The sequence below is a fragment of the Fundulus heteroclitus genome, chromosome 5, assembly GCF_011125445.2.
Source record: "Fundulus heteroclitus isolate FHET01 chromosome 5, MU-UCD_Fhet_4.1, whole genome shotgun sequence".
NCBI lineage: Eukaryota > Metazoa > Chordata > Actinopteri > Cyprinodontiformes > Fundulidae > Fundulus > Fundulus heteroclitus.
Genome location: NC_046365.1, coordinates 6,405,640 through 6,426,946, shown reverse-complemented (window position 1 = coordinate 6,426,946; position 21,307 = coordinate 6,405,640). Strand labels below are relative to the sequence as shown.

Genomic DNA, 21,307 nt, shown 5'->3' with positions numbered 1-21,307 from the left:
AGGAATATTTGAAAAATGTACAAAAATCATTGAAGTGAAAAAACAAAAAAAAAGTTGCACACTTCAGCTATATGTTCAATCAGAAAACTTAAGTTACTGTAGAACAGGGTGAGAAAATTTGGCTGCAAATAGAGAAAGAACAACCTGGCAAAGGACCAGGGGTTTCATTTATAAAGCTAGTGTACATACAAACTGGGGCCTGAAACGTGTGTATGCCACTTTCTACGCAAAGGTTAGGATCTATAAAAAAATAATAATTGCGGGGGAAACCGCTCATTCCTCCTGGTCTCCCTCCCTCTGCTGAATGTCGATCTGAATGCACAGCCACAGGGGAATTTCAACACAGAGCACGGCTTCATTTACTTTTTAACAACTTGTTAACAAATGATTTTAATGTGGACGTCATGGTTGCTTTTACCTCTGATTTTCACATTCAATCAACCTCCCTATGTATTTTTCTCACGACTTCTTTACTTTTTACTTCGTGCCTGCCACGTCACCACGATGAAAAAAAAAACAATCAGCTGACCCATTGTCAATTAGTCAAAGCAAAATGCTATAAAAGGAGGAAAGGTTCTATCGTCCACAACTGTTTGCCTCTAAACAGATATGTATAGCTTCTATGAGCCTCAAATCTTAAAACATTCAACACCTGCAGAATAATCACACCTCTTGAGCTTTTTACGTTTTTTTTATTTTACAACTACAATCTTTTAATGTATTTTATTAGGATTTTTTTTATAGAAAAACACAAAGTGGTGCATGCATGTGCAGTAACACATCAAATAAAGTCAGTAAATCTAATGAACACTATTAATGCATGTGCAGTGATGTATACAATCTGACTTTGATCAATTTAAAATTAAACAGAAACATTAGCATAAACCAACACATGTCACCGATCCGTTGTGGTGAAGAGAGAGCTGAGCCAAAAGGCGAAGCTCTCGATTTACCGGTCGATCTACCGGTCGATCTACGTTCCTACCCTCATCTATGGTCACGAGCTTTGGGTCGTGACCGAAAGAACGAGATCCCGGATACAAGCGGCTGAAATGAGTTTTCTCCGTAGTGTGTCTGGGCTCTCCCTTAGAGATAGGGTGAGGAGCTCAGTCATCCGGGGAGGACTCAGAGTAGAGCCGCTGCTCCTCCACGTCGAGAGGAGCCAGTTGAGGTGGCTCGGGCATCTGGTCAGGATGCCTCCTGGACGCCTCCCTGGTGAGGTGTTCCGGGCACGTCCCACCGGGAGGAGGCCCAGGGGAAGACCCAGGACACGCTGGAGGGACTATGTCTCCCGGCTGGCCTGGGAACGCCTTGGGATTCCTCCTGAGGAGCTGGCCCAAGTGGCTGGGGAGAGGGACGTCTGGGCCTCCCTACTGAAGCTGCTACCCCCGCGACCCGACCCCGGATAAGCGGAAGACAACGGACGGACGGACGGACAACACATGTCATTTTATAAAAGTAACCCATCCATCCATCCATTTTCCAAACCGCTTCTCCCTCATGGGGTCGCGGGGGGTGCTGGTGCCTATCTCCAGCGTTCACTGGGCGAGAGGCGGGGTACACCCTGGACAGGTCGCCAGTCTGTCGCAGGGCAAGTAACATAAAAGTAACATTTTATTTAATTTTTATACATAAAATTACAACTAAAAGCTCAGTAATAATGTTAATTTATTGAAAAGAAAAGATTCACATCAATCCATTAATAAGCTAGCAAGGACAACCAACACTAGATGGTCGACACTATCCAGCAGAATGTAAATGTAACACGTGCATTTATGGTATTTTGATTGAACGATCCAAGATTGGGGCCAGAGGATTTGTGCCCCACAGCTGTCTACTGACAGCGTGTTGGGCATGCACTGCGATTTCAGATGTTCATTATTTAAACAAACGTTGGTGGGTCGGCCCCACTATCAAGGCGCCTAGAGGGTCTGGCAGACTTAGATTTACAGACACAAATGTTTATAGCACAATTTTATTGGTAAGAGAATTTGTCTTTTTTTACAATACTGCTTTATAAAGAACAAGCCTGTTCCACTGATTGTTGTGAACATAGAGCTCCACATAGACATCAAATACAATACATTGGAAATAATCCAAAATAGCATTTATTATTCATTTAATGTTAGTTGCATTTATTAGATTTTGTTAAAGTCCGCCGTGGTTTTAAATTATCATGCAGCCGCCCTGTTTTATAAGTATTTATTGGTAAATGTGGTAAAGCCGGAGAAACAAGCAAAGCATAGACTTTCAACACACTGACTTTGATAGTGATGTGAAGTTAAAATGTGAGACTCATCCTGGTTGTTATTATTTGGGTTTTTATCTTTTCTTCATTTTAAGTTTCTTTTAGCCCTGGCTCTTTTTTCCCAACATGGTAAATTGTCTGTTACCATAACAACACTTGTTCTATGCTTAGACATGACCTCGCCTTTCATATAGCAAAGGATGCATTGCTACACAGCAATCAATTAAAATGGTAAAAATAGATTTTTTATTTTATGATGATGAAGAAAAATTTTCATTTCTTAAATTTCTGTCTTTTAAATCTCTCGATTACCACAAAGATTGTTGTTCTGCCAACTATTTTCCTTAGTGAATATGGAAAGGAAAAACAAGTATACTGTGTTCTGGCAAATTATGTTGTTAATTAAATTTTATTGTATTTTTTACAGGTTTTGCTTAAGTTAAAACATTGTTCTCTTTAACATGGTTTGTAAAAATGAGTCAAAGCAAAATGCTATAAAGGGAGGAAAGGTTCTATCGTCCACAACTGTTTGCCTCTAAACAGATATGTATAGCTTCTATGAGCCTCAAAGCTTAAAACATTCAGCGCCTGCAGAAATAATCACACCTCTTCAGCTTTTTACGTTTTTTTATTTTACAACTACAATCTTTTAATGTATTTTATTAGGATTTTTTAATAGAAAAACACAAAGTGGTGCATGCATGTGCAGTAACACATCAAATAAAGTCAGTAAATCTAATGAACACTATCAATGCATGTGCAGTGAAAGGAAACATTAATTGTTTTCATAGTTTTTTTAAACTAAAAATCTAACAGGTGCGACATGCACTTGTTTTCATCCCTATTTACTCTGATACCCCTGCATAAAATGAAGTGCAACCACCTGCCATCACAGGTCACCTAGCTAGCAAATGTAACTGCACTTGATCCTGGTTGAGTCTGCATCATCCTGTGGGGAAGCTGTTCTTTTGCAGAATCTTGGAAGACGATTAGAATTGGGGGTGAAGGTGTTTCCTGGCTTTGGATAAGCAGGTGGATGGATGTTTGCCCTGGAGGAATCTTCTGGATTAAGAAACAAGGCAAGAAATATGGGACCTCAGTGAAGTACCACCACTGCAAAGGGAGACTGAAAGGAAGTGAAGACCTCTTTGGGACAACACCTTTTTTGTTTCAGTGTCCCTGTAAGTGGAGAGAGCCTGTAGAACTGTAATAGTCCCTTTCCAAATTACAGCCCCTCGCACTTATGAAGGGTATAAGTGCACTGCTGAGTGCTTATCCGTGCTGTTGACATATAATGACGCGCCCACTGAACTGTCAGAGGGGAGAAGAGCTTCAGGGTCACAAGTCATCCCATTTTTTCGAAAACGCTCTCCTACGTTTTAGACCAAAAGATTGGTATTGATTACTCCAAAGTCATGACACTTTGGTGCAATACTTTTATAGCTACTCAGAGACCTTTTTGAAACAATAAGGCAATAAGCATCATGTCATCTTGGCTGGACTGAAGGTTCCTAACGCTGGGATTTCAAAGTGTCAACAAAGCAGTGGAGGCAGAGAACCTGCTAACAGCTGAATGAGCTCAAATCAATGAGCCTTGTCATCAGAATGACTAAAGTCATTCAGCTCTCAGGCTGAAGTGTTTCAGCTAACTTTGGTTTATTTCAAAAGCCCTATTTAGTGACTTCTTGATCCTCAAACAACTGACACATCCAGTGAATGTCATAACAATGATACCAATATTTAGAATGATGATGCTTGATGAAGCTAATTAAATTATAAAGGATGGCTACTGAAACTTTTAACACCGCAGAATTAAGCAACGGGAATTTAAACCTTTCCAAATACACACACCCACTCACCGATATCCAGATACAACACCAAATGTTGTGACTGAATCCCGTTAAGCCTTTAGGGAACCCCTTATTAGTGGGACTAAATATACAACAAGGCTAAAAGAGGGTTTTAATTTGCAATGAAATGTCTAGACTGGAAGTGGCGTCTGAATTAGGGATGGGTGTTTGAAGCAAAATGTTTTAATACTAGATTGTAGTTGTTATGTTTTGTCTTCACTACTTGGGAAAAAACAATCCACAATCTGTCATTGATATAATACAATTTAATGTTGGGTAAAAGCTGCTGCTAGTGTCGGTGCATATGTTTTACATTGTATTCTAGTTTATTTTCCTTGAGTAACAATTTTAAACATGAACAAATTTAGAGATGAGCTTAATCTAAGGTTCCAATGGAATCTGCAAATGGATGAAAATGTTTGAATTTCTGGACCGTATTCCACATCCCATTTTTTACTTGTTCCATTCATCCATACATCCATACATTCATGAAGGAATAACATGTTCTCCGTCCATCCTACAATTCCTCAATCCAAGTGCCAGTTTGTTTGTCCAGCCATGCCTGCACCTATCCATCTAACATGTATTCATCCAGCAATATGTCCACCCATTTGTCTTTGTCCAATATGCCTAGAACCAAGTGTTGATCTGTTCATCTTTTGTTCATCCAGTTTGAGATTTTTGCAGGTTCCATTTTAAATACCCGATTTTCTTTAAAACATCTGCCATCTGTTAATGGTAAACTTATGTAACTGAGTAGGAAACCTGTAAATTCACCTGACCTTCATTTTAACTTGGGTACATCTTACATGGATGGTATTAGTTGTAGACACAGCTGTGCAACTTATTCTGTTTCTTCCTCCTTTCTTTCTCTATCCCCTTTCCTGGTGGTGGCTTTGAACAAAGGCCACCAGCACCATAAAATCCTAAAAGTGTAATTTTTGCAGTGCTGTGTGTGCTGAATATTGGATGTCTGAGTAGTGATGAATGTCCACTTTAATCAAACAATTTTAATTAGGTATGAACAACGCTGATGATATTTGATTTACTTTACCAGTGGAATATTGTAGAATGTATAATAAATGCAGTTACATAGTCTTAATGTGACAGAGAGCTTTTGTGGTTATTTTCCACACATCTCTACTTAAGCTTTTAATCACAGTGTACTTTTACCCTTTTAGATCCTGGTCCATGTGGGGTTTCTAACAGAGGAATCCGGGGATGTTTTCAGCCCAAAGGTGCTGAAAGGGGGACCTCTAGGGGAAATGGTCCAGTGGGCCGACATCTTGACTGCCCTCCATGTTCTGGGACACAACCTCAAGATCTCCATGTCTGTTAAAGAGCTTCAAGGGTGAGTTATATTCTTAGAATAAAAATCATGTTTTTCTATCTTTTTTTTTTTCTTTGATGGGTGGTATAATACCAGACAGATCTAGATTAGTCACGCTTGTCACAGATCTAGCTGACTTGAAAGTAAAAGAAGATAGTAAAATTTTTGATGTGTTGATTTGATCAAATTCTTGTCAATGCGACTCCTTTTACATCATATCAGTTCCGTTTCTTTCTCTTGCAGCTTTCACACAGTATAAAAATGGTTAAGATAGATGTTGATATGAAATATCAGCCATTGAAATAATTTATATTTTAATATGATTCACTTCTGTGTAAATGTAACATTCATTTATGGTTAGATTATATCAAGATTGGCTCCTTTATTTTTTATAATAAACCCTGCCTAAACATTTTCATTAGAAAGAAGTGATTTTATGGGCGGTGTCAGCAGAGTAAGACATAATTTGTTGGTATGGGCTCTATTATAAGATGGATCAAGTAAGTAAAGTTTAAGAGTTTTCATAAGCCTTGTGGTTGAAAAAGTTTTTGTGTTGCTGTAAGAATACATTTTTATAAATGTTATATATAAAAAGGAGAGTTTTCCTCTCCATCATCGCAACATGCATCCTCAGTATGAGGGATTGCTGCAAAGCCTGCAACAATGCAGACAACTGTCTCTGTGGCTACGTGCTCTTTAAGGAGGAGTGAATGCTGCTTGTCAAGACTTGATGCAATCTGCTGGGTTTCCAATCTGATGTCTCCACAACATTGTGATTGAGACACCCATAACATTAATACTTGATAATACTTTCTAAATACCGTAACATTGCAATTTTATCCTACAAAAGGGAATATTAGTTGATGGATGAGAATGACACACTAGAATATGACTAGTTGCTAGAATATGACGTAAGGGAGCCAGCATCCCTGCAGCAGATCTGTGTTACTAGGGCAGGAAGCAAGAATGTACAATACAGAAAGGTTATTCTTTTTCTTGATCCACATAACCCTTGCCAAATCACAGAGGCCGTGGTGCCCAATACAAGTGAAAAATTCAGTAAACCACTTAATAAAAATAGTCTAGTCATACAAGTGGCTTATTGTTTTCAATACTTGTACTGTCAAAATACTGTTTAGCAGATACTTGTTGTTGCTTTTGTGAATGCTCTGTGCACTGCCAATCCTGATTATGGAAGAACTCTGCAATCTAATTAGGCCTCATTCCCACTTAACCCATAGATTAGGCTAGAGGATGCTAAAGTCCTGTTGATTTGTCTCTATATTGAGCTCATATTGATGGTTGGACTGCGTTGCTATCTTTTTACCTTGCGTCAGCATGCCTATATGTTTCTGCTGACGGATACAGCAGTAGATCCAACACACAGACAAGAAGATGGATCTAAATCTGCCATCCTGGAAAAAAAAAAAAACTCCAGGGTTAATCTGTTCAGTTGATGGAATCTTCTTTATGGTCTTGACTGAGTATAAAAATCACTGGATGTCATCTTGAATGGAGTTGCCTAACTAATGTTTTATAGAAGTATTAATTATGAACTTATAGTATAAATGAATCACACTTTTGGACAAAGTGTGTCTTCAACCTAATTTAGGTCACAATGTTGTATTTTTGCTGTCATTAAGCCTGGCTGCTATACACTTAGATAATTTAGGCGCTGTCCAGACTAAGCTGGGTCAGCTACTCACTGGCATGTTGGCGCATGCGAGTCTACAGACCGCGTGTCTCCTTTAACGCTTATACACTCCCTTCATGTTGTTCTTCCTACAGCACTTCCCTACACACATGCAATGAGATTATCTTTACTTCCCCTGCTTCGGTTACTGCAGTATTGCACCACCTACTGGCCTGGCATGTGTATTACAATGCCTATTACGTGTTGTTCGGCTTAAGGCAGTTTTGTCATTACTCAAACTTTTCTGTGCGAATATTTTAATTCGACTTTGTTCGGCTTCATATGGATGTGGCCTTAGACAATACACACACAGAACTTGCTTTAGAAATAGAATTGCCACCTGCAACTTACTTCATTTTCGCTAGTCTAATTTGAATGTGGTGATTAGATACTTTTTATGAGTTTGTGTTGTGAATTAGTGCTATATCAATAAAATTAATTGAATTGAATTAATGTAAATTTGTGGGACCATGCTTTTCACAATTTGTTCCTTCAAGGGAATTGGTTACCTGAACCTTTGCATTTGAGAACGCTGGTTGTGAATAAGTTCCAGTAAAGTATTTTTTTTTCCTGTTTTCTTTCCTGTTAGACCTCCATGCTCTATTCCATATTTCTTAATTACATAGCAGAGAACTTTTTCACTGTCAGGAACTGCTTCAAAAAGGATTCATAGCTAGACACACTGCCGGGTTCCTGAGGAATCTTAGTTCACTCTTGATGGTTAAAGTAAGTTAAAGTAGAATGATGGCAACTCAAGTGTCCTCAAGGTAAAAACAACAAGGCTAGATGGATATTTCAGGAAAATGAGCTGCCTCTTTTATTTTAGTAATACATTTGCCCTTTGAAAAACAGTTGAAGGGAGTAAAGGATTAGGTATGGCAATTTGACTTCAACAGATGTTCTATGATCATAAGTAAACAAGTTCTTCTTTCTAGTGTTTTGTATGCTGAGCAAAGCTTGGCAATTGTTTCATTGATCTGTTAATCAAAAATTTCAAAAAGCCCTAAAGCAGCAGTAGGACAGTAATTTCTTTTACATTGGGCTAGACAGAAACGGGGTATTGATGATGTAATAGGGTAAATGGTTGGTTCACTTATAACACCGATTACAAAGTTGGGGAAAACTGATAATGCTTGAAAGACAATACACAGTTTTAACTACAGGGAACATACTGATCCATGCATTAATTGTCAGTACTTTAGAAACGTTTAATTGCAGAGTCAATCACTTTTTTTCCCCTTGGTCGAGACCAAGGTCTAGATAGCCTTGCCATTAGCCACGGCTTGAAAAGCATGAGTATAGATTGTTCTTCTCTACTGCCACTGGGGGACATTTTGGGAAGTATAACAATTAAGACCAATTTTGATGTGCAAAGAAAAATCTTTTCTTTGTTATTAATGTTTTACTTTTTTTTAAAACTGGTGGCAAACTATGAGAAACCTTTCTAATTTCATGCAGTCTTTATTGGTTCAGACAGTGATCTCTCCCAGCAGTAGAACCTCCTCAGCTTGTTTCTAGCTGGTAACCATGAAAAAGCTAAAAACCCAAGGTGGAAATATTTTTTTGGCTGAAATCATGCTTTCAGTGTATGATGATTTTTTAAAGGAGCACCAATAAGAGTTTCCAACAATATATCATATCTGTCTTGCTTCTGTTTTCAGTATTGCCCAAGATCTCATCACCAGGCCACATGAGGAAAATGGCCAGTAACTGCTGATGAGGAGCTGTTCAAATAGTCTGAATTTAAAGTATCATTTAGAAAGATTTCCTCTGGTACAAACCCGTTACTGCTGACCATGTTTGGAAGCTTATTATTTTGCTCTTCAGTACAAATTATAATTAAATTAGGTAACTCAGGATAATTATCATCATATTTTTTCCCTCTTTCATCAGCTGAAAGAAAAAAAAACCTAAGACAAAATCAAGATTGAAATTTTTTTTAACAGATGGCAATATAAAACAGCAAATACAAGCCAGATGGAGATATAGTCAGAGACATAAAGCTTAATACAGAACTAGAAATATGTTCTGAGAAAAGTTTTTCAACATGAACTCAAAAACGGTGGAAAAACAAAATGACTACTCCAACAATTCTTGATTTTAGAGCTGCTTTGCTTAAGTTTTGGCAGACAAAAGATGATTAAAACCACAATAACACTTGTTTGCTTTTTTATGATGCACAGACCCAAAGCACTTTACTTGTAGAACAAAACAAACAACAAAAAAACATGTTATTTTTTACTGTAAACTAATTGAAACTTGTGTAACTGAGCTACATTAATGTTGCACATGAAAAACGCTACAACCTACAAATGTTGTTTAGTCATATTTTTATATAATCCTATTCTATCGCGCAAACTCCCGTCCCCTTCCACAGGTGTACACACAGGCTGGCATTTGGAGGTCATTTCTGTAATGTGTTCAAGTGCGATTTGTTTTCCTGCATATTGGGGACATGAGGACACACAGCAGAGGGTCCTGTCATCCCTGCTGGTTCTTGGCGTCAGTTTTGGTCAATAGGAGGCCTTATATTCTCTCTCGGCTGCTGTGCACACTAATATATGCATATTTTGACAAATAAATTAATCTATGTATTTCTCATCTTCTTGATCCTCTTCCTTCCTACACAGTACTGTGTGTGTGTGTGTGTGTGTGTGCATGTGCGCGTGCGTGCGTGCGTGCGTATGTGTGAGTGTGTGTGTGTGTAGAGTGTTCTGTAAATGTTGACCAGTGTGTACCCTGCTTTTATAGCTACCTTTGAGAGTTGTTGTTGGCTACACAGGACAGCTGTAATTGGCCACTATGGGGTTGATTATGTCCAGAGCTGTTTTATATTTATTGGTCAGCACTGAGATCAGGTGTCTGGACATTAGTCACTGTGTTGACCAAACAGCACAGAGATTAAAGCTTCTGAGCAGGAGCTGAATGTGACTTCTCTTCATATAACCTGGGATTATATCAAATTAATTCCTCCAGGTACTGTATGAAAAGTATTCATACAGGTTTTCACATTTTGTAAAGTTATTTCACAAACTTGTTTTTGGTCTTTATGTGACAGACCAATGCAAAAAAAAAAAAAAAAAAACTACAACACCTAGCATAGCACGGTTCAGTCCATCAATCATAAAGGGAAAGAGTATGGCAGAACTACAAATGTGCCAAGACACAGTTGTCCACCTAAACTGATGGGCTGAGCAAAGACCATAAACTAGACATGGTTGAGTTAAATGGCAAAATTAACCTCTCAGCATACAGTGGTGCAAGAGCCTGCTGATGTTATGTTCAGTTGATTCAGGTGTGTTGAAAAATCAGGGGAAAAAAAAAAACAAGCAATGAGCAACACACCAACCATTAAGGGCAGACTTTGGACACTTGGTTTAGAACATAACATATTCATGTGCTTGAATGGAAACAGCCAAAGTCCAGACCTACGTCAACCATAGTGAGAATATGTGGGGAGACTTGAAAATTTATGATTGCAGGTAACTCCGTTTTTTTTTTACATATTTCTAAAAGATGACTGTGTCTGCCAGGGAGGAATGAGGGGGGGTTGGGAGTCTTGTTCAGCCGGAGTCCGATTCAGGCGAGTCCGGTCCGAGTGAGGCTTGTATGATGAACACATTGGAAGGTGAACACATTGGAAGGTGAAGAGGGGTCGATCACAGGTGAGTCCAAGGAAACAGGTGTAATGACCGGAAACAGAGGACCCAGAATTCAGCCAGACAAGATCAGATAGCGATATAAAAAAGTTTGAGACATAAACTGCTGCAGGTCGAGGGTGAATCACCAGCGTCTGGGAGAGGAACCACTGTAATTGGAGACAACGGGTTAGTGACCAGTAAGAGACTTCTGGAGATGTTAGTCACTGAAACTTCAGTCACTAACGTTCTCACAATTCAAAAACAGGCAGGGAAGGTGAGTGAAGGCTTCTGTTGGCGGGTGATGTCACTGGTGAAGCCCAGTGTGATCCAGAGTCCGATCGGGGCAGTTTGAATGATTTTACTCATGGGGCTGGCAGGTAATCGATGGTCAAAGGACAGGCACAGGGTCAGAACCGTGATGGCAGAGACAGGCAGGATGGTCAGGGGGAATAGCCAGAGTCCGAATTACGAGAGCAGATCCTGGGTCAGGTGATCAGAGATCCAGGGAAAATCCAAAACGGAATCCAGTGGCAGAGTCAGGGCACAGAAGCAGGTCAGAGAGCCAGACAGCACAACAATCAGGTCCGATAGGGGTTAGGCAAGCTCAGAAAATCAGAAGGCAGAAACAGGTCAGGTAACATGCAGGCCAGCAGACAAGATTTGGGAACGCTGGATTAAACTCACCGGTGGCTTGTAATAATCTGTTACTAGTGACTGGTCTGAGAGCTGGTGATATAGTCAGTGGTGCTGGTGGAGCTGGAGAAGGTTGATGAGAACAGGGCGGAGCTGCACAGGTGTGTCAAATGGTGAATCAGGCTACCATCAGATCATGACAACAGGTGGCCACACACTGCCAGCCAGGAGCTTCGGCCCAAGAAAACAACTTGAATTGGTGTGAGATAACTCTGGAACCAGAAACCAAACTGGAGAAGAATCCAGTACTGAGGAGCAATGTTCCCTCGAGGCTGTGCGCATGCACTGTCATTCACTTCATCTGGATTCAGTGTGCACAAAAATATTTAAAAAAATCAAATTGAGCTGTAAACAAAATAATAATTAACCAAGTTATTTTGTACCATTTTGCAGTTCTGGTCAGACCGTGCTACACGGTTCCAGACTATGTGCGCCAGATGCTGATCAGATTGCACCACTGATTGATGTGTGGAAGCCTGAAAGTGCGCATTCCCTGGGAGTTGAATTAGAATTCTTTAATGAAGGCATATCCATCCATCCATCCATTTTCTGATCTGCTTAATCCCTCATGGGGTCGCGGGGGGTGCTGTGGTGCCTATATCCAGCGTTCACAGGGCGAGAGGCGGGGTACACACTGACAGGTCGCCAGTCTGTCGCAGGGCAACACAGAGACAGACAGGACAAACAACCATTCACGCACACACTCACACCTAAAGACAATTTAGAGAAGCTAGTTAACCTAACAGTCATGTTTTTGGACTGTAGGAGGAAGCCGGAGTACCCGGAGAGAACCCACGCATGCACAGGGAGAACATGCAAACTCCATGCAGAAAGGCCCAGGGTTGGATTTGAACCCTGAACCTTCTTGAAGGCATATGGAGAATATTAAGCCATAAGGAACAATGCTGTTACTGCGGAAAAAGTGAGTTGGCGGCAGAGAATTGCTGAAAAAGTAAATGCATGAGTGATATGAGAGTTATTAGACTTAGCTTTGAATTAAAGCTGTTTTCTCACACTTCACCCGTTTAACACAAAAGGGGGGATGGGCAGGGGGAGCATTGATTACGAAAGGCATTGAAAGGGCATGGCAGCAAATCATGATGAAGTATAAAAATACAGTTTAATCAGGTAAGGTTAAGTTTACGTTTTCTTATGTTTCTCAACTAAAGTATTAATTGGCTGTAATCAACATCTGCAATTAATGATGGGATAGAGTGAGTTATTGAAATCAGCATTCGGCTTCACCCATCCTTCTAAAAATTAGTTCAAACTGATTTTCTTGTAGGTGTATGATTTATGCCAACTTCACTTTATATTAATCATATAGGCTATATTTATATTTTAAGTAAGTAAAGGTTGCATTATCTAAATGAAGAACTGTGCCATGACCCAAATGGTGTTTGATACGGAATAAATTATTCTTTTATTAATGTTGTGGGTCTCTGACTATGGAACAACATTAAATTTGACTATAGTTGAGTGCAACAGTAACATTCCTGACAGCACAACATACAGCTGCCTCTGAAAGATTTTCTGTTTCCTTCTTTAATAAAGAGCAGCACAAAGAAATGGTTCAGAACTGAGAGTGTCAACTCGTTGTGTTAGAAAGGCGATGAGCGGCTGAGAATATTAAGATAAATCATTGACAGCGGCGAAAAAAGGTAACGCTTGAAAATATATGAATGCAGAAATGATAAGACATTTTATTATGGTCTGATCAGCCTCTCCCGACAAAGATTCCTATGGAGTATTTGAGCTCCAGCATACAGGCTCCTCCAGAAAAGGACACACCTTTGATGACACTTCCTTGTGCAGATCTCAGCTAAAAACAAGGAAAAACTCAGAGTTTGCACAAACAACTCTGCTCGGCAGCAGGGTAGTTTCACAGAGAAATGTGTTGTCCTAATCTGACTCAGGGTAAAGGCTTCTGAGCTTTCTGAAACAGAAAAGCCAGGGTATGCAGGAATGTATCCCAGAAATCACTCTGAATATCCACTAACCCAGCTTTCTGAAACGGGGCCCTGCTGCATGTCAGCTGTTTGAGTGGCTGAGTGGGATCTGCTTATCTGAGTGCCGTTTTTCAACAACTTTGTACTTTGGCGCTTTATAAATTTGGTTGGTTTTTGAGGGCTACACATGCTATCAGTTTCTGGAGCGCTGTTGCTCCGTTGCCGTTATCAGCTGCAGTGGAAGTCCTTTGCAGTGTACAGCTTCTGCTGCTTTCTGACCAGCCTTCTTGTTCTACCTCTGTTTTTTAAAAGCAACTCTGTTTATACGTTTCTGTATGAGCACATCCCTGAGGACTACAGCTCTATATGTATTTTTTTGGTAAATGGCTCCTTCTTGTACAGTGTTTGATCAAATTTATAGTCATACCAAATTGGTTAGCACTCAGGCAAAGAAATGCAAGTGTGGTGTGCAGAGAAATGCACACCTCACTTTTCAGATTGTGGTGTGACCATGTATTAGCTTCATTCTCTTCACAATTATGTTCTTCTTTGTGGAGGTCTATTATATATAATCCCAGTAAAAGGGTTGTGTTATGTGGTTGTATCTTGGACATCTTTTAGAATCTTAGTGGGAATGCTGGACATTTTCTGTTGTGAAATTGTATTAAGTCCTCCTGAGTTTTTTCTCCTGAGCAAAACGATTTTTATCCAACTGATTTTTTTAACTTATATTCAGCATGGAAATGAAGGGGAAAAAATACATTTTTGAAAACTTATATCTTTTGTGGTTATCTTTTATGTCCATTGTGGTGGAGGCCTTGACTAAATGAGCGTACAGTGTCGTGGAAATTCAAGTACAAAAGGCCACACTTTTCACACAGATTGCATATAATAACTTATTAGGCACGACCTCAACATTTGAAACTGCATGTCTGCATATTTGTCTATCTGTGAACAGGTCCGAATATAGACATGTACATGTACAATGTTGTGTACCATGGGGCTTAAAACAGTTTTTTAATAGTAAACCAAACATTTAACAACTCGTTATACAGGTATTAAACCTTTGGCAAAGCATCGACTTGCTGGGTACTTTCTTGTAATCTCAAAATTTTCTATGAGCAGCCTCGAAGAAGATTTAGTGTAGCACAGGTTGTTGCATTTGGCACAAAAGATGTGTTTTACTAGTGCAGTATGGCTTGTCGTATCTGGTGGCCTCTTGCCAAATCTTCATGATTTGGCATGTGGTCAACCATGCCACACTGCACTTTAAGTAGAGGCCTGAAATCCTGAGCTTGTGTTTTGGGATGGACATACTGTTGGTCAGGAGACATGCTGGGTCTTTCATGTTTTGCTGCCACTGGTTTTCTAACATTCACCAGACACGGGACTGCATTCATTTTAAAATGAAGGAGAACCACAGTGTCTTTTTCTTTTTTGGAGCTTACCCTTCTTGGCAGCCAGCCTATATTCTAACCCAATGTTTTTCAACCCTGGTCCTCAAGGCATACTGCTCGGCATGTTTTTAATGTCTTCTGGCTTCAGCACATGCAATTTCAATTGATGGCTGATTACCAGGCTTTTGCTGAACTGAAATCCTCTGAGTCAGGTTTGTTAAAGCAGAGAAACATCTAAAGCATGCAGTGTGCCTTGACGACCAGGGTTGAAAAACACTACTCTTAGTCTCTGCTGTTCTTTCTGTTATGCATGGACCCTGTACTATAGGGGTCACCAACCTTTTTGAAACCTTTTGGAAGCTTATTCATTGGTACTACTGTGTCATTACAAGGGCTACCAGTACTGACCTTTGAGCTAGAGCAATCATAGTTCTGTCATGTTTAGGACAAAAGACTCTGAATGAGAGCAATTACAGAGGCAGGCAGTTTAATTAAAGTGTTTATTGTCAGGTTGTGGTTTGAACAAAAGAGAGGTGTTGGCGGGTTGAGGATCTTCTCTGTTGGGAAAGATGAAGAGGCTGGTGAATAACTGGCTGGACTGGTGGAAATTGTGTAGGGAGGAAGAACTCACAGAGGAGGAGGCTTGGGTTTGGTCTGGGGGAAGGTGTTGTCCAGAGGTCCAGGTTATTGGTACAGGTCGGGTTAGTTCTCTCCAGTTGGTTTGTTGGAGGGTGGACAGGCAGGTGAGCGCAGGCAGGAGGGCTGAGCAGATGAATGGTCCGAGGTCCTTCTCAGGTTCTCGGCTGGTTTGCTGGGAGTTTCTCTGACACGAGTCCAGAGTCTGTGGTTCTTGGCAAAGTGTCTCTTTGGTAAGGTCCAGGGTTCTAGGAGGAATAAAATGCAGGCTTGGTTAGGTTTAGGTTCTCAAGGTAACTAGGTTTGATCAAGGAGTTGGTCTGTACCACGCTGAAGCATTTTTGAACTGACGCCCACCTCCTGGTACCAGCTCCTTAAGAAGGACTGTAATTCGCCCTGATGGAATGCACCTGCCTGTCACGCCCTGCTGTGGAGAGAGAGGGAGGAAACCAGACCTGCACCTAGACCTCAGAGTATGACAAGTTCACCATAACTTTATGTAAACAAAGCATATTTTGAATCTTTTTTTTAGTAACTGGATGTTTATACATATATATAAACACAAGTCTGATTAAAAAGGGCAATGGAATAAAATAGGATTTTAGATGCAGCTCACTGGTGGTTTGTACTATTTATAGAACAAGCTCCTGGTCACCTCATGAGGTCCTCCAGGGCTACCTGGTGCCCACGGGCACAGTGTTGGTGACTCCTCTATCCTCTCCCTCTCCCCATTTAATGACATTAAAATCACAAAACATCACTTATAACTCATTTTCCAAATTCACATGCTTGCATTCACGGATTTATTGCAACTTAAAGCTACAATATTTACTTCTTTGCTTACCTTCTATCTCACTCTTTCCCATCTGCCACATTTCCTGAATCCAAGCAGTCAACATCAGATAACTGTCCATTTACAAGCAGTTCAAGGAAATATGAGACTTTCTACTAAAAATTTTTTTATGAAAAAATAAAATTACATAAATCAATTTCAATTTCACAACTTGGCTATAAAAACTTACAGGTAGTTTTTTTTCTTTGTTTCTTACCAGTAATCACTAATGCAGACCCAAGAACCTCAGATACCTCAGCTCTGTTCCCTTCAGAGAGAGCAGAGAGGACATGTTCTTTTTTTTCCTTTTTAAAAATTTGCAATTTTGGTAAAAGGTTGGTTGAATAAAGGGTTCAGTTTGAATTCAGTTTTTGTGTGTTCATCTAAAAATAGATAATTGAGAAACAGTATAGAAATGCCAGGGCTGATCTTAAAATATGTTTTTATTTTATATATAATTACCAATGTCAATAAAATTTCTGCTTAATTGATATGCTTTTTTTCTATATTTTCCAGCCCTAATAAGAAACCAATCAGTAACAATCATTGTTAAAAAATTCCCAGAAGTTCTCAAAAATGTTTGGTTCAGGGCCAGAAGTATGTCATGTCCATTCCAGTGGACGTGGGGTCTGAAAGGTTTGTGATTGTGGTGTCTTGCATGTGCAAGCCATAATGACAGAGAGAGCCACTATGCTATTCTTAATTTTGACAAAGCACAGATAAATGCATGCACCATCCTATTCTCAATGGTTTATTCATGTAAATGGATGGCCCAGCTGGAGAATATTCCCAGAGAAGTCTATTTGTGACAAAAAAAAACATGAAATTGAAGTTCATGAAATTGCTATGTCTGCATATTTGAAGTCACAGAAGGCAGTCTTTGTATTTAAATATGCAATTCTGATTTGAATGTTCACTGATAAATGCCACCCTTTTGTTGTGTTTTGTTGTCTTGGACCATCCTTCATTTATGCAGAAAGCAGAAAAATCACTCCATTCACGGCCATTTACTCGCCTGCACTCGGTAGCAAACACCTCATGCAATACTAGGCTTCGCATCTCATCATCTCTGCTGATCATGCAGTCCTCACAATGCGGGCTTACTCAGTACCCCGATGGAAATGAAGCTGAATGTGGCACTAGTTAGATAGGTGAGGTGGCTGAGATGTATTAGAGTGAAAGGCAGGAAAGGCATGGGTCTGCCTGCTCATTACAGCCCAGAGAGACCAGCTCACCGACGGTGGCTGCAGTCATAACAGAGGTGGGCGGTCAGCACCTTTTGTGCCTTTTCCTGTCATTGCTGCAAAGTGACATATAGAGAGTTCAGTAATACCAGGAGATGAAGGAATGTGGCCCAGGCTAAATAGTAATTGCCTTTTTCACTGCATTGCCTGCAGCACTCACACAGGACACACTTTAAATTGTGTCAAAGAAGTAGCTTGGAAGAATATCAGTATTTTGCAATAACAGTATTTTAGAAAAAAGCAATGTGAGTTGCTTGAAGAACTACACATGTACAGTGATTTGCAAAAGTATTCACACGCTTCTTAAAGCTATAGTTGGTAATCCTGTTCAGAAACACTTTTTGTAATACTGGTGAAAATGGTCCTTCCGTACTGAAAGTAGTAAATACTTTATGTATTCACAAAAAGGTTAAAATAGTGTTTTCTGTGGGAGCTGCAGGCCTGTAAAAACTCTAACCAATCTAACCAAACTCTAATGCCTCTCAGTCCGAAGGGCATGGATTTGACAGAGTTTTGGTCCTGCTCTCAACCCCTCTGTCCCTCATGTTTCGGGGGTATAACCTTATCTATTGGTGGTCCCACATGTCAATCATTCTGACGCGCTCACATAACGCCAATGTCCGTTCCTTCATATTGGGACATCCAACTACCATGCACGTGGGCATCGTTGCTTTAACAATAGCTCCTGCGAATTTCAATAGTGAAGTCCTCTGGAAATCTGAAATAATTGTTGTTGATCGCAGCTGCGTAGAACGGTTCCTATTGAGTTTGCTTGTAAAGCGCAGAAAACTGCCCTCGGCTCACCGCGATGTTACGTCACAGGATGTGATGTCAGGCGGCCGTTTTTGCCCATATTTGGGCAATAATGGCCGCCCCCAGTATCAGTGATTGCGACGACAATTTATGTTTTTATTTCTTTACTGATTAACGTTAAAGTCATTAAATCACCACGAACTTATTAGTTTTAGTTATAGCTAATAGTCCACTCATTTTTCCTTGTTGACCGGACTTCCCCTTTAAAAGCAATTGGGCTACAAAGCTGAACTAATGATGTTTCAGTAAAACAGTTTAACTAGAACAGTCGAAGGCAATCCTAAACAAATGTGTTTTTAAGTTTAAAGAACTCAGGCTTTCAGCACTTTTACAGTTTTCTGGGAGTTTGTTCCAGATAAGTGGAGCATAGGAACTAAATGCTGCTTCTCCCTGTTTAGTTCTGGTTCTAGGTATGCAGAGTAGGCTGGAGCTAGAAGACCTGAGTGGTCTGGAAGGTTGATACACTGATAATAAGTCTGTGATGTATTTAGGTGCTAAGCCATTCAGTGATTTATAGACTAACAGAAGGATTTTAAAGTCTATTCTCTGAGATACAGGGAGCCAGTGTAATGACTTTAGAACTGGGGTGATGTGCTCTACATTCTTAGTTTTAGTGAGGATGTGGGCAGCAGCGTTCTGGATCAGCTGCAGCTGTCTGATCGACATTTTAGGCTGACCTGGAAAGAAATCTTTGCAGTAATGGAGACCACTCTTACATTGCCCCACTTTCAATGCCAGATGGTTTTGCCCGAAAGGCAAAATCAGACTGAAACTTCCAGTATGAGGACTGGCCATGCGTCCATAAATTGATTCGATTTTGTCTGATTTATAATTATTATAAATGATTGTCTTTTACTCTACTTGAATAAAATGGAACAAGTCTTTTCCCTCCAGAGTTCTGATTTTAGGGATTACCTTTATACAGTGGACTTCATGAGAGATTATTGGGTATTGTTGTAGCTGAATTAGTGAATGCCCTGACAAGGGTGCCAAACAGAGTTACTGCACCATTAAAACTTTGCTAAAAGCTTTAATTCCCATCTCACATACCTTTAAAGACATGTCCCTTGGTATGAATACAGTGCCTCCAAATTTATTGCAGAAGTCATTTAAATGTTTTCTCTTTAATCTGACTCAATCCTTGCATAGAAGGAAGCCAGTGACCTTAGCTCAACTCCAATCCTTCATAGACTGGCTACAGGCTGCTTCGCTACACACCCACACAGAAAAAGCCCATTCTGTAAAGTAATTATAAGTAATAAAACACGTTGTTTGCTTTGTTTCTGTGTCCAATTTAAAAAGCCACTGTAGTGCATCCTGTTCTTTTGATGTTCCCATTTTGAGAACTTTAATGTCTGTTTGCATCTTTGTGTGTTTTAGTAGTTTTAGTAATTAAAGAGGAAATAACAGACAGACCACAAAGTGGGATCTAAATGTGACCGAAACAGGGTTTTCTATTAAAAAGTTCAATTATGGGATGGTTTCTGCCTTATGTAAGGTGTCATGACAGCTATTAGAAAGTGTGGTACATTGAAAGTAATGAGGAGTGTTAGTGTAAATGTGACACTTTCTCTATTATAATCTAGAGCCAGCAAATGGGGGTTAGGCTTATCATTTTGTTTAGTTTCAACATCCACAGACCATTTCTCTGTCTTCCATCTTCTCCCCTCCCCTTCTTTTTCTTTTTTGCCTTCCAACCTTTTTTTGCTTTCTATCTCTTTTTGCTCTATCTCTCTTTTGGTCTCTTGTTTTTTAGCTCTGTCTCCCTGCAGCTGTTACCCTGTAAATTCCAATCAATGTGCTTGTTAGCAGCTTCCCAGATTTTCTTGGGCATTACATCACTCCTGCTGTTGCATCCCTTCTCTTACAGACACACACCACAGTAAACCACGATTGGTAATGATTTCCTATCCCCTTTGTCTGAAATTTGAAGCGTGGAAGGTGAAAAAGATTGCTTTAACCTGAGAAAATGTAATTTTGTACCTTTTAATGTGGAGAGAAACATTCTCAAATGCAATGGCTTGAACTTATTCTAAGGGAACAACAATATAACAATGACTGAACAGCCAAATGGGTATGTTGTCACTATCAACAGATAAACCTTTTTAAAGTTCATAGCTACAACTTTTTCATCAAAACAATTATTCTTTAAAAAATAATGCATCAACAGAACATCTAGTGTTGCAGAATAGAAGTATCTATTTTAGTGAAAAATAAATATATATTATTGTGGTGGACACATATATGTACATTTCACACCAGAATGTAAAGACTTATTGTGAAGGAGGAGGACCAGAAGTGGGGGAGAGTTGGGCAGAAAGAGGAAGACTTGACCGGAAAAGTTTTGCTGGAACTTGGATTCATTGATTGTTGTTGAAAGTTTGCCATCAATAAAGTTTAGACTCCACACACCTTTTCTCGTCTCTATTGCTGACTTCCACAGTATATAAATAATTGTTCTATAAATTTAGATGGGTCCAGAATATATAAATATTTACTTCTGGTCACAACGCCAACGCCGACACATAAGGATTCTATAAAGTCATAAGATGGAGCTCAGTTGTTGTCAGATCGTAGCAGCTCTGTGATAGAGCCGAGCATTGGCTTCTTCTCTGCATTACATTTATCTGATTCAAGCGGACCAAAGAAGAAGTAAAACGAGGGTGAACATCGGTCAAGCTTTTAAGCCTTGGTGCCAACTTGAGGAAGCAAAGGGGCTACGCAGAGGTTAATGCTTTCCTTCTGGACAGGAAAGTTAAATGTTTGCTAATGCTAACCAAAGGCCTTGGAAACCGGCAAACAAACAGTATATAGATGAAGGTTGGAACGACAGCCGGCGAGCACAAGTGCATCACCTACTGGCTGGGAGGAGTTAAACTTGTAGCTATCTCCTTTAAGTATTTCTGAACAAAGAACAATACATCTTTTCTCTGTTACAAGAACAGAATGGGTTCAGGTCTGACCTAACTACAGCAAATTGG

General features: G+C 39.8%; 1 protein-coding gene across 1 annotated transcript in view; it reads left to right on the top strand.

The window, feature by feature from the left end:
- LOC105933579 (alpha-1,6-mannosylglycoprotein 6-beta-N-acetylglucosaminyltransferase B) overlaps positions 1-21,307 on the top strand; it is a 236,020-nt gene that overhangs the window by 114,934 nt on the left and 99,779 nt on the right. Inside the window, exon 8 of the mRNA XM_036136783.1 lies at positions 5,280-5,449. Coding sequence (XP_035992676.1) covers positions 5,280-5,449 — 170 coding nt within the window. The remainder of the gene's footprint in view (positions 1-5,279; positions 5,450-21,307) is intronic.